Source organism: Carcharodon carcharias, chromosome 5 (assembly GCF_017639515.1).
Source record: "Carcharodon carcharias isolate sCarCar2 chromosome 5, sCarCar2.pri, whole genome shotgun sequence".
Taxonomy (NCBI): Eukaryota; Metazoa; Chordata; class Chondrichthyes; order Lamniformes; family Lamnidae; genus Carcharodon; species Carcharodon carcharias.
Window position 1 is genome coordinate 46,632,934 of NC_054471.1, and position 12,821 is coordinate 46,645,754.

General features: G+C 58.0%; 1 protein-coding gene across 4 annotated transcripts in view; it reads left to right on the top strand.

Moving 5' to 3' along the window:
* The first annotated feature begins 1,817 nt into the window (after positions 1-1,817).
* The window catches only part of sesn1 (sestrin 1), a 112,469-nt gene continuing 101,465 nt past the window's right edge, over positions 1,818-12,821 (top strand). The window contains exon 1 of one of the 4 annotated variants that reach the window (XM_041187758.1): positions 1,818-2,308. In XM_041187758.1, coding sequence (XP_041043692.1) covers positions 2,045-2,308 — 264 coding nt within the window. In that variant the 5' untranslated portion in view covers positions 1,818-2,044. The remainder of the gene's footprint in view (positions 2,309-12,821) is intronic. The other 3 variants (XM_041187756.1, XM_041187755.1, XM_041187754.1) reach the window with 3 other exon arrangements.

The following is a 12,821-nucleotide window of genomic DNA, read 5'->3' on the forward strand; positions in this document are numbered from 1 at the left end:
GCGGGCATGATGGGCCGAATGGCCTCCTTCTGTTTCGTAACAAGTCTGTGATCCATGTCCCTGGACGCTCACGCACTTTAGAGCTCACATGTCGTTTGTTCCTTCCTCCCTTTTCTAACTGGGACCAACCTGTCTGAATGATATGTGCTGTCTGCAATGTATTTGGAAGACAGTCCAATTCTCTTTTTTTCAGTAAAATGCATGCGTAGTTGTTTTATAGCGATGATTTCAAAATAAATTACCATATGCTAAATTACAGTGTTCACTGTTAAGGTGTTAAACTTGGCCGAGGTAGCACCAGCACCCTATTGGGATTGAGCAGGGTGATGCACAGGCAGCCCTGGGATTGATCCAGTAAAGGGGATTTGGGGTGGGTGGGAATGTTGCCGCAGGAAAGAAATCCAACTGCATGTGCACTGAACAGTATTTGCTCTGACTGCCAAACATTTTGCCTGTTTGTTCTGGGGTGTTTGGGGCAAACAGTTTCCATGTCAAGAAGATATTTGATTGAAATCAGCATTTGTTTTGAACAATTTGATTAACTATTAATATAGCAGAATGGAGCTTTCTTTATAAACCAGTGCCCTGTATCAAAATAACATTTAACACTAAAACGGACAATTATCACTGTTATTTTATAAAAACAAAATACTACGGATGCTGGAAATCCAAAACAAAAACAGAATTACCTGGAAAAACTCAGCAGGTCTAGCAGCATCGGTGGAGAAGAAGAGTTGACCTTCCGAGTCCTCATGACCCTTCAACAGGACTGATTGAATATTAGAAGAGGGGTGAAATATAAGCTGGTTTAAGGTGGGGCGGGGGTGGGGGGAGAGAAGTGGGGGGGGGGTTGGTTATAGGGACAAGCAAGCAGTAATAGGAGCAGATAATCAAAAGATGTCACAGACAAAAGGAACAAAGAAGTGTTGAAGGTGGTGATATTATCTAAACAAATATGCTAATTAAGAATGGATGGCAGGGCACTCAAGGTACAGCTCTAGTGGGGGTGGGGTGGAAAGATTAGCAGGGCATACAAGATTTAAAAATAATGGAAATAGGTGGGAAAAGAAAAATCTAGATAAATTATTGGAAAAAACAAAAGGAAGGGGGAAGAAACGGAAAGGGGGTCGGGATGGAGGAGAGAGTTCAAGATCTAAAGTTGTTGAATTCAATATTCAGTCCGGAAGACTGTAAAGTGCCTAGTCGGAAGATGAGGACTAGAAACTCTTCTTCTCCGCCGATGCTGCCAGACTTGCTGAGTTTTTCCAGGTAATTCTGCCTGTTATTTTCCTTGTCACCTGTCCTTTGCGCTGACCCACCAAAATCAGCTCTTGCTCTGATAAACAAGTCAGAGCGAAAAGAGCTGGATAGATCACCTCCTGGCTCAGCTAAAGCTTCTGGGATATGTAGTTCCGCTCATCAGCTCTTAACACTGGCGCCAATGACCTCAACGAGGAACTACAACTCCCGATGGGCGGGGGGGGGGCACGTAATGCATGTACGCAAACACCAATTGCCGTGGGGGGGGCGGGGGTGAAGAGAGAGAGAGAGAGAGAGAGATAGATGAATACATCCAAACTTGCCAGTTTTGGTGTGAGGTCAGTGGAGAAATCGGATTGGTCGGGGGTGGAGAAAGGCGGGAACAAATGCGGCTCCAGCGACAGACCCATTGGATGGCAGTCACTGTCAATCAAGCGGTGTAAATCTGGTTCGGTTGCACGGCACATAAAGCGGCCGAGAGTTTATTATTGGTAGAGAAAAGCTCCATTCAAAAACGACGGCTGGGGAACCAAGTTTTTTTTTTAAAGAAAAATCTCACTCCTCAAGAGTTTTACTTCAAATATTTTTCGACTCCCACACACTCTTATTCCTTGTATCTTGTTGACAGTTGTCTTGGGATATTAAGTGGCACATTAAAGTGGTGTTTGTGGAGATATTTTACAAGTCGGCCAGGATCAACGCTCAGGATCTTTCTGAAGTTGAAGTGGATCGGCGGCCGCTCCGGGAATATTCTGGAAGTTTCTGACTGACTGAATTTTTCCACATGGAAGACGGCGATGGTGCGGGGCGGTGGGACCGGCTGTGCAGCAGGGACGCCAACATGCGGAAAGTGGCGCTGGATGGAGTCCAGCAGCTGGTGTTGAGCTTGACCGAGAAGGCCGGACCGACCAACGGCAAACCCCCGCCGTCGAGTCTCGGCCCCGCCGGCGACCTCGATCACTCGCTGGTTCGGCTCCTGCGGCTGTCCAGGAGCTGCCCCTTCACCGACGTGAGAGACAAATGCGGGGCCATCCTACAGGCGGTGCAGGTGAGAAAACTTCAGCGTTTCGGGTAACCCCTTCCGCCCCTCTTTTCCCCTCTCCCCAGCCTAGGGCTCCGGCCCGGGCCCTCATTCTCCATTTCGTTGTCGTCCCTCTCCCCCCATTTCGTCCCTGACCCCTCCCGCCCCATTTCGACCCCCTCCCCCCCCCCCATTTCGACCCCCTCCCCCCCCATTTCGACCCCCTCCCCCCCCATTTCGACCCCCTCCCCCCCATTTCGACCCCCTCCCCCCCATTTCGACCCCCTTCGCCCCCATTTCGACCCCCTTCGCCCCCATTTCGACCCCCTTCCCCCCCATTTCGACCCCCTTCCCCCCCATTTCGACCCCCTCCCCCTATTTCGACCCCCTCCCCCCTATTTCGACCCCCTCCCCCCTATTTCGACCCCCTCCCCCCTATTTCGACCCCCTCCCCCCTATTTCGACCCCCTCCCCCCTATTTCGACCCCCTCCGCCCCTATTTCGACCCCCTCCGCCCCCATTTCGACCCCCTCCGCCCCCATTTCGACCCCCTTCCCCCCCATTTCGACCCCCTCCCCCCTATTTCGACCCCCTCCCCCCTATTTCGACCCCCTCCCCCCTATTTCGACCCCCTCCCCCCTATTTCGACCCCCTCCCCCCTATTTCGACCCCCTCCCCCCTATTTCGACCCCCTCCCCCCTATTTCGACCCCCTCCCCCCTATTTCGACCCCCTCCCCCCTATTTCGACCCCCTCCCCCCTATTTCGACCCCCTCCCCCCTATTTCGACCCCCTCCCCCCTATTTCGACCCCCTCCCCCCTATTTCGACCCCCTCCCCCCTATTTCGACCCCCTCCCCCCTATTTCGACCCCCTCCCCCCTATTTCGACCCCCTCCCCCCTATTTCGACCCCCTCCCCCCTATTTCGACCCCCTCCCCCCTATTTCGACCCCCTCCCCCCTATTTCGACCCCCTCCCCCCTATTTCGACCCCCTCCCCCCTATTTCGACCCCCTCCCCCCTATTTCGACCCCCTCCCCCCTATTTCGACCCCCTCCCCCCTATTTCGACCCCCTCCCCCCTATTTCGACCCCCTCCCCCCTATTTCGACCCCCTCCCCCCTATTTCGACCCCCTCCCCCCTATTTCGACCCCCTCCCCCCTATTTCGACCCCCTCCCCCCTATTTCGACCCCCTCCCCCCTATTTCGACCCCCTCCCCCCTATTTCGACCCCCTCCCCCCTATTTCGACCCCCTCCCCCCTATTTCGACCCCCTCCCCCCTATTTCGACCCCCTCCCCCCTATTTCGACCCCCTCCCCCCTATTTCGACCCCCTCCCCCCCTATTTCGACCCCCTCCCCCCCTATTTCGACCCCCTCCCCCCCTATTTCGACCCCCTCCCCCACTATTTCGACCCCCTCCCCCCCCATTTCGACCCCCTCCCCCCCATTTCGACCCCCTCCCCCCCCATTTCGACCCCCTCCCCCCCCATTTCGACCCCCTCCCCCCCCATTTCGATCCCCTCCCCCCCCATTTCGATCCCCTCCCCCCCCATTTCGACCCCCTCCCCCCCCATTTCGACCCCCTCCCCCCCCATTTCGACCCCCTCCCCCCCCATTTCGACCCCCTCCCCCCCATTTCGACCCCCTCCCCCCCATTTCGTTCCCCTTCCCCCCCCCATTTCGTTCCCCTTCCCCCCCCCATTTCGTTCCCCTTCCCCCCCCATTTCGTTCCCCTTCCCCCCCCCATTTCGTTCCCCTTCCCCCCCCCATTTCGTTCCCCTTCCCCCCCCCATTTCGTTCCCCTTCCCCCCCCCATTTCGTTCCCCTTCCCCCCCCCATTTCGTTCCCCTTCCCCCCCCCATTTCGTTCCCCTTCCCCCCCCATTTCGTTCCCCCTCGCCTCCATTTCCACCCCCCTCGCCCCCCCCAGTTCATCCTCGTTTCCCCCGGCTCCTGGCCCTAGTTCCCCCCCCTCCCCCTACTCCCGGCCCTCTCTTCCGCCCCACCCCCACTCCCGGCCCTCGTTTTCACCCCTCCGTCCTGGCCCTCGATTTCCCCCCCCCGTCTCGTCGTCGTCTCTGCCCCCCCACCCCCCCCCCAACCACCGTCTCCTTGTCGTCTTTCCCTCCGACCCCCGTCTCGTCGTTGTGTCTCCCCCCGTCTCGTCGTCTCTCCCCCCCCGTCTCGTCGTCGTCGTCTCTCCCCCCCCGTCTCGTCGTCGTCGTCTCTCCCCCCCCGTCTCGTCGTCGTCGTCTCTCCCCCCCCGTCTCGTCGTCGTCGTCTCTCCCCCCCCGTCTCGTCGCGTCGTCTCTCCCCCCCCGTCTCGTCGTCGTCGTCTCTCCCCCCCCCGTCTCGTCGTCGTCGTCTCTCCCCCCCCCCGTCTCGTCGTCGTCGTCTCTCCCCCCCCCGTCTCGTCGTCGTCGTCTCTCCCCCCCGTCTCGTCGTCGTCGTCTCTCCCCCCCCGTCTCGTCGTCGTCGTCTCTCCCCCCCCGTCTCGTCGTCGTCGTCGTCTCTCCCCCCCGTCTCGTCGTCGTCGTCGTCGTCTCTCCCCCCCGTCTCGTCGTCGTCGTCGTCGTCTCTCCCCCCCGTCTCGTCGTCGTCGTCGTCGTCTCTCCCCCCCGTCTCGTCGTCGTCGTCGTCGTCTCTCCCCCCCGTCTCGTCGTCGTCGTCGTCGTCTCTCCCCCCCGTCTCGTCGTCGTCGTCGTCGTCTCTCCCCCCCGTCTCGTCGTCGTCGTCGTCGTCTCTCCCCCCCGTCTCGTCGTCGTCGTCTCTCCCCCCCGTCTCGTCGTCGTCGTCTCTCCCCCCCGTCTCGTCGTCGTCGTCGTCGTCTCTCCCCCCCGTCTCGTCGTCGTCGTCGTCGTCTCTCCCCCCCGTCTCGTCGTCGTCGTCGTCGTCTCTCCCCCCCGTCTCGTCGTCGTCGTCGTCGTCTCTCCCCCCCGTCTCGTCGTCGTCGTCGTCGTCTCTCCCCCCCGTCTCGTCGTCGTCGTCGTCGTCTCTCCCCCCCGTCTCGTCGTCGTCGTCGTCGTCTCTCCCCCCCGTCTCGTCGTCGTCGTCGTCGTCTCTCCCCCCCGTCTCGTCGTCGTCGTCGTCTCTCCCCCCCCGTCTCGTCGTCGTCGTCTCTCCCCCCCGTCTCGTCGTCGTCGTCTCTCCCCCCCCGTCTCGTCGTCGTCGTCGTCTCCCCCCCCGTCTCGTCGTCGTCGTCTCTCCCCCCCGTCTCGTCGTCGTCGTCTCTCCCCCCCGTCTCGTCGTCGTCGTCTCTCCCCCCGTCTCGTCGTCGTCGTCTCTCCCCCCCCGTCTCGTCGTCGTCGTCTCTCCCCCCCGTCTCGTCGTCGTCGTCTCTCCCCCCCGTCTCGTCGTCGTCGTCTCTCCCCCCCGTCTCGTCGTCGTCGTCTCTCCCCCCCGTCTCGTCGTCGTCGTCTCTCCCCCCCGTCTCGTCGTCGTCGTCTCTCCCCCCCGTCTCGTCGTCGTCGTCTCTCCCCCCGTCTCGTCGTCTCTCCCCCCCGTCTCGTCGTCGTCGTCTCTCCCCCCCGTCTCGTCGTCGTCGTCTCTCCCCCCCGTCTCGTCGTCGTCGTCTCTCCCCCCCGTCTCGTCGTCGTCGTCCTCCCCCCCGTCTCGTCGTCGTCGTCTCTCCCCCCGTCCCTCGTCGTCGTGCTCTTCCCCCCCGTCTCGTCGTCGTCGTCTCTCCCCCGTCCGGTTCGTCGTCGTCGTCGTCTCTCCCCCCGTCTCGTCGTCGTCGTCTCTCCCCCCCGTCTCGTCGTCGTCGTCTCTCCCCCCCGTCACGTCGTCGTCGTCTCTCCCCCCCGTCTCGTCGTCGTCGTCTCTCCCCCCCGTCTCGTCGTCGTCTCTCCCCCCCGTCTCGTCGTCGTCGTCTCTCCCCCCCGTCTCGTCGTCGTCGTCTCTCCCCCCCCCGTCTCGTCGTCGTCGTCTCTCCCCCCCCGTCTCGTCGTCGTCGTCTCTCCCCCCCCCGTCCGTCGTCGTCGTCTCTCCCCCCCGTCTCGTCGTCGTCGTCTCTCCCCCCCCGTCTCGTCGTCGTCGTCTCTCCCCCCCCGTCTCGTCGTCGTCGTCTCTCCCCCCCGTCTCGTCGTCGTCGTCTCTCCCCCCCGTCTCGTCGTCGTCGTCTCTCCCCCCCGTCTCGTCGTCGTCGTCTCTCCCCCCCGTCTCGTCGTCGTCGTCTCTCCCCCCCGTCTCGTCGTCGTCGTCTCTCCCCCCCGTCTCGTCGTCGTCGTCTCTCCCCCCCGTCTCGTCGTCGTCGTCTCTCCCCCCCGTCTCGTCGTCGTCGTCTCTCCCCCCCGTCTCGTCGTCGTCGTCTCTCCCCCCCGTCTCGTCGTCGTCGTCTCTCCCCCCCCGTCTCGTCGTCGTCGTCTCTCCCCCCCCGTCTCGTCGTCGTCGTCTCTCCCCCCCCGTCTCGTCGTCGTCGTCTCTCCCCCCCGTCTCGTCGTCGTCGTCTCTCCCCCCCGTCTCGTCGTCGTCGTCTCTCCCCCCCGTCTCGTCGTCGTCGTCTCTCCCCCCCGTCTCGTCGTCGTCGTCTCTCCCCCCCGTCTCGTCGTCGTCGTCTCTCCCCCCCGTCTCGTCGTCGTCGTCTCTCCCCCCCGTCTCGTCGTCGTCGTCTCTCCCCCCCGTCTCGTCGTCGTCGTCTCTCCCCCCCGTCTCGTCGTCGTCGTCTCTCCCCCCCGTCTCGTCGTCGTCGTCTCTCCCCCCCGTCTCGTCGTCGTCGTCTCTCCCCCCCCGTCTCGTCGTCGTCGTCTCTCCCCCCCGTCTCGTCGTCGTCGTCTCTCCCCCCCGTCTCGTCGTCGTCGTCTCTCCCCCCCGTCTCGTCGTCGTCGTCTCTCCCCCCCGTCTCGTCGTCGTCGTCTCTCCCCCCCGTCTCGTCGTCGTCGTCTCTCCCCCCCGTCTCGTCGTCGTCGTCTCTCCCCCCCGTCTCGTCGTCGTCGTCTCTCCCCCCCGTCTCGTCGTCGTCGTCTCTCCCCCCCGTCTCGTCGTCGTCGTCTCTCCCCCCCGTCTCGTCGTCGTCGTCTCTCCCCCCCGTCTCGTCGTCGTCGTCTCTCCCCCCCGTCTCGTCGTCGTCGTCTCTCCCCCCCGTCTCGTCGTCGTCGTCTCTCCCCCCCGTCTCGTCGTCGTCGTCTCTCCCCCCCGTCTCGTCGTCGTCGTCTCTCCCCCCCGTCTCGTCGTCGTCGTCTCTCCCCCCCGTCTCGTCGTCGTCGTCTCTCCCCCCCCGTCTCGTCGTCGTCGTCTCTCCCCCCCGTCTCGTCGTCGTCGTCTCTCCCCCCCCGTCTCGTCGTCGTCGTCTCTCCCCCCCGTCTCGTCGTCGTCGTCTCTCCCCCCCGTCTCGTCGTCGTCGTCTCTCCCCCCCGTCTCGTCGTCGTCGTCTCTCCCCCCCGTCTCGTCGTCGTCGTCTCTCCCCCCCGTCTCGTCGTCGTCGTCTCTCCCCCCCGTCTCGTCGTCGTCGTCTCTCCCCCCCGTCTCGTCGTCGTCGTCTCTCCCCCCCGTCTCGTCGTCGTCGTCTCTCCCCCCCGTCTCGTCGTCGTCGTCTCTCCCCCCCGTCTCGTCGTCGTCGTCTCTCCCCCCCGTCTCGTCGTCGTCGTCTCTCCCCCCCGTCTCGTCGTCGTCGTCTCTCCCCCCCGTCTCGTCGTCGTCGTCTCTCCCCCCCGTCTCGTCGTCGTCGTCTCTCCCCCCCGTCTCGTCGTCGTCGTCTCTCCCCCCCCGTCTCGTCGTCGTCGTCTCTCCCCCCCGTCTCGTCGTCGTCGTCTCTCCCCCCCGTCTCGTCGTCGTCGTCTCTCCCCCCCGTCTCGTCGTCGTCGTCTCTCCCCCCCGTCTCGTCGTCGTCGTCTCTCTCCCCCCCGTCTCGTCGTCGTCGTCTCTCCCCCCCGTCTCGTCGTCGTCGTCTCTCCCCCCCGTCTCGTCGTCGTCGTCTCTCCCCCCCCGTCTCGTCGTCGTCGTCTCTCCCCCCCCGTCTCGTCGTCGTCGTCTCTCCCCCCCGTCTCGTCGTCGTCGTCTCTCCCCCCCCGTCTCGTCGTCGTCGTCTCTCCCCCCCGTCTCGTCGTCGTCGTCTCTCCCCCCCGTCTCGTCGTCGTCGTCTCTCCCCCCCCGTCTCGTCGTCGTCGTCTCTCCCCCCCGTCTCGTCGTCGTCGTCTCTCCCCCCCGTCTCGTCGTCGTCCGTCTCTCCCCCCCGTCTCGTCGTCGTCGTCTCTCCCCCCCGTCTCGTCGTCGTCGTCTCTCCCCCCCGTCTCGTCGTGTCGTCTCTTCGCCCCCCCGTCTCGTCGTCGTCGTCTCTCCCCCCCGTCTCGTCGTCGTCGTCTCTCCCCCCCGTCTCGTCGTCGTCGTCTCTCCCCCCGTCTCGTCGTCGTCGTCTCTCCTCCCCCCCGTCTCGTCGTCGTCGTCCTTCTCCCCCCGTCTCGTCCGTCGTCGTCTCTCCCCCCCGTCTCGTCGTCGTCGTCTCTCCCCCCCGTCTCGTCGTCGTCGTCTCTCCCCCCCGTCTCGTCGTCGTCGTCTCCTCCCCCCCGTCTCGTCGTCGTCGTCTCTCCCCCCCGTCTCGTCGTCGTCGTCTCTCCCCCCCCGTCTCGTCGTCGTCGTCTCTCCCCCCCGTCTCGTCGTCGTCGTCTCTCCCCCCCCGTCTCGTCGTCGTCGTCTCTCCCCCCCGTCTCGTCGTCGTCGTCTCTCCCCCTCAGTCTCTCCGCCGCCGTCTCTCGCCCCGTCTCTCCCCCTCTCGCCCCCGTCTCTCGCCCCCGTCTCTCGCCCCCGTCTCTCGCCCCCGTCTCTCGCCCCCGTCTCTCGCCCCCGTCTCTCGCCCCCGTCTCTCGCCCCCGTCTCTCGCCCCCCGTCTCTCGCCCCCGTCTCTCGCCCCCGTCTCTCGCCCCCGTCTCTCGCCCCCGTCTCTCGCCCCCGTCTCTCGCCCCCGTCTCTCGCCCCCGTCTCTCGCCCCCCGCCCCCTCGCCCCCGTCTCTCCCCCCCCGCCCCCTCGCCCCCCCCCCCCCCCCCGCCCCCTCGCCCCGTCTCTCCTCCCCCGCCCCCTCGCCGTCGCCGTCTCCCCCCCGCCGTCTCGCCGTCGTCGTCTCTCCCCCCGCCCTCTTCCTCTTTCCCCCCCCACCCCGGCCTCCAGTATATACATCAAACGTGAAATGAATGTGACCAAACTAATGAAATGTGTCGCATTGAGAAATGTATTTCTCTTTCCTTGTGCTGATAATAGGGAATGGCGTCACTTTCTATCCCAGCAGGTCTTTTCGCAGCAATTGGTATATGAATTCTTGTTTTTTATTCATTGACGGGATGTGGGGCTTCGCTGACTGGGCCAGCATTTATTGCCCATCGCTAGTTGCCCTTGAGAAGCTGGTTGTGAGCTGCTGTCATGTGGTGTTAGGTACGCTCGCAGTGTTGCAACGGAGTTCCAGGATTTTGACCTAGCGACAGCGAAGGAACGGTGATGTATTTCCAAGTCAGGATGTTGAGTGAATTAGAGGGGAACTTCCAGGTGGTGGTGTTCCCATCTATCTGCTGCCCTTGTCCTTCTATATGGTAGTGGTCATGGCTTTGGAAGGTGCTGTCTAAGGAGCCTTGGTGAATTCCTGCAGTGCATCTTGTACATGTACACACTGCTGCTACTGTGCATCAGCGGTGGAGGGAGTGAATGTTTGTGGATGTGGTGCCAATCAAGTGGGCTGCTTTGTCCTGGACGGTGCTGAGCTTCTTGAGTGTTGTGGGAGCTTCACTCATCCAGGCAAGTGGGGAGTATTCCGTCACACTCCTGACTTGTGCCTTCTAGGTGGTGGACAGGCTTTGCGGGCGGAGGTTGTTGAGGGGCCAGGGGTCAGGGGTCAAGAGATGAGTTACCCACCACAGGGTTCCCAGCCTCTGACCTGCCCTTGTACCACAGTATTTATATGGCTAGTCCAGTTCAATGTCTGGTCACTGGTAACCCCCCTGGATGTTGATAGTGGGGGACAGTAATGCCATTTGTTATGAGGCAGCCTTTCAGTAAAGCTGAGTTATTTAAAAATCCCAGAAGGAAACTTCAAACAACTGTCATAACTTATATTTTAAGTGGTATGTTTGAGATGCAACTCTAAATTTAGGAATCAGACCGCCAGTTTGTGAGTGATTTTATGTTAAACTAAATGAAACATTTTATTAATTTACACAAGTTAAGTATATACACATGGCTACAAATTGCTACTGTCATAACTTCTAACAAATTCCCAAACTGATCTCCATTAAACCAACAGCAACCCATAGATTTTTAAACTGACAATAGGCAAAGCATTTTCGCTATACAAATTCAAAATGAGGTTCCTTTCACTTTGGCTCCTATGGAGATATTTGTAGGCTTACAGCTACTTTGATCTTATGTTGCCTCTGCCTTGCACACATGAAAATTGCTACCTTTATACCTAGCACCTCTCATTGAATGTAAATTCTCATTGTATCACCAGCCTCTTCTAACCATAAAACCCCTTTCATAGTACCAATTTTATTAGTAATATAAACACATTGCTTGGTCTCTGCTAGCTAGGTGCCAGATTTCGCTCGCCTCCTTGAATGCTCTATTCAAAAAATGCAAATGCACTCTACCTCTCTCATATCTCAAAACTAGTACACATCAAAGCACCCAGACTAGCTGGCTTTAATCCAGTTAAGACATACCCACAGACCTCTACTTTAAAAGAAAAATATTTTCCAATAATATATACGTTAATAGCTTCATGACACCATTGAACATCAAGAGGTGATGGTTAGATTCTTTCTTGTTGGTGATGGTCTTTGCCTGGCACTTGTATGGTGCAAATATTACTTGCCACTTGTCAGCCCAAGCCTGGATAGTGTACAGGTCTTGCTGCATTTGGACATGGACTGCTTCAGTATCTGAGGAGTCGTGAATGGTGCTGAACATTGTGCAATCATCAGCGAACATCCCCACTTCTGATCTTATGATGAAAGGAAGGTTATTGATGAAGCAGCTGAAGTTGGGAGGGTTGAGGACACTACCCTGAAGAACTATACCTGTGGAGCCCTATTATTGTCTTAAGGTGCCACTTCTCTTATGCATCTTTAATAAATTAATAAAAAGTTGTGCTTATTTTTAAGGGGTGAAATGTTCCTTGTATCTGCAATGCACATTTTAGGTTTGACTTAAGTTATGTCCACTTCTGTTGGTGGAATTTTTATCCATTGTGAATCACTTTTTACCTGTCCAGCATCTCTGTAAATGTAGTGAGACTGAGGGTCAAACAGAGAACCATTATCACTGCACTCTGGTTTACTTGAATCTGTCATCTGCCTTACTGTCAGTAGAGTACCACTCTCAGACAGTGGATCAGATGATAACATTCCACAAATTTGTTGAACGTAACAGTATTCATTAAAAACAGCACACTTATAGTGATTAGGTGTCAGCCTTTGCTCAGTGGTTGCACACTGTCTTCTGAGTTGGTAAATTATTGGTTTAAGTTTCCCTCCAGAATCATGCACAGTTCTGAGTTCTGCACTGTTGGAATTACTGTCTTTCAGATGAGGTGTTAAACTGAGTCCTTTCAGGTTGACTTCAGCAATCCCACAGCACTATTTGATGAAAAGTTTGAGAGGCCTTCCAATATTTATAGCTTGATCGATATCACTAAAGCAGATTACCCTGTCATTAGCTAATTGCAGCTTGTGGGGCCTTGCTGTGTTCCAATTGGTGGCCACGTTTCTTTACATTATTCAGTGACTACACTTGAAAAGATTGTAATTGCTTGTGAAGCACTTTGGGACATTCTGAGATTGTGAAAGGTGCAATAGAACGTGCAAGTTCTTTAGTAACTTATTAATAGAATCTCTGTCAAAATAATGAAGGTTCTTTAGCTCCCGTGCTGAAAGTTAAATGTGCCTTGTTTAGCATCATTGCTATAGAATGCTGTGCTTAGCTCTGTACCTCTATCGTCTTCAGACTGATTGCCTTCTGCAGTTCAGGTGAGATATAGGCCTAATTATTTGACACACATAGGGAATAAAAATAATTAAAACTATCTCTCTTAACTGATCAGCCATTTGTTCTAGAAGATTGGAGAATTGCAAGTGTTACGCCCTTGTTCAAAAAAAAAACCAGCCCAGCAACTACAAGCCAGCCAGTGTAATTTTGGTGAGGAAACTTTTAGAAACAATAATTCAGGATAAAATGATAAGTCACTTGGACAAATGTGGGTTAATTAAGGAAAGCCAGCATTGATTTGTAAAGGGAAAATTGTGTTTAACTAATTTGCTGGAGTTTTCTGAAGAGGTAACAGAGAGGGTTGATGAGGCCAATGCTTGTGAACAAAGTTCTAGCTCATGGAATAAAAGGGACAGTAGCAACATGAGCATGGAATTGGCTGAGTGACAGGAAATGGAGTAGTAGTTAATGGATATTTTGCACGCTGGAGGAAGATTTGTAGTGGAGTTCCACAGGTGTTAGTGTCGGGACCTTTGCTTTTCCTAATATATATTAATGATCAAGACCTTGGTGTACTGGGCACAATTTCAAAATTTGAAGATGGTACAAAAAACTAGGAAGCATTATGAACTGTGAGGAG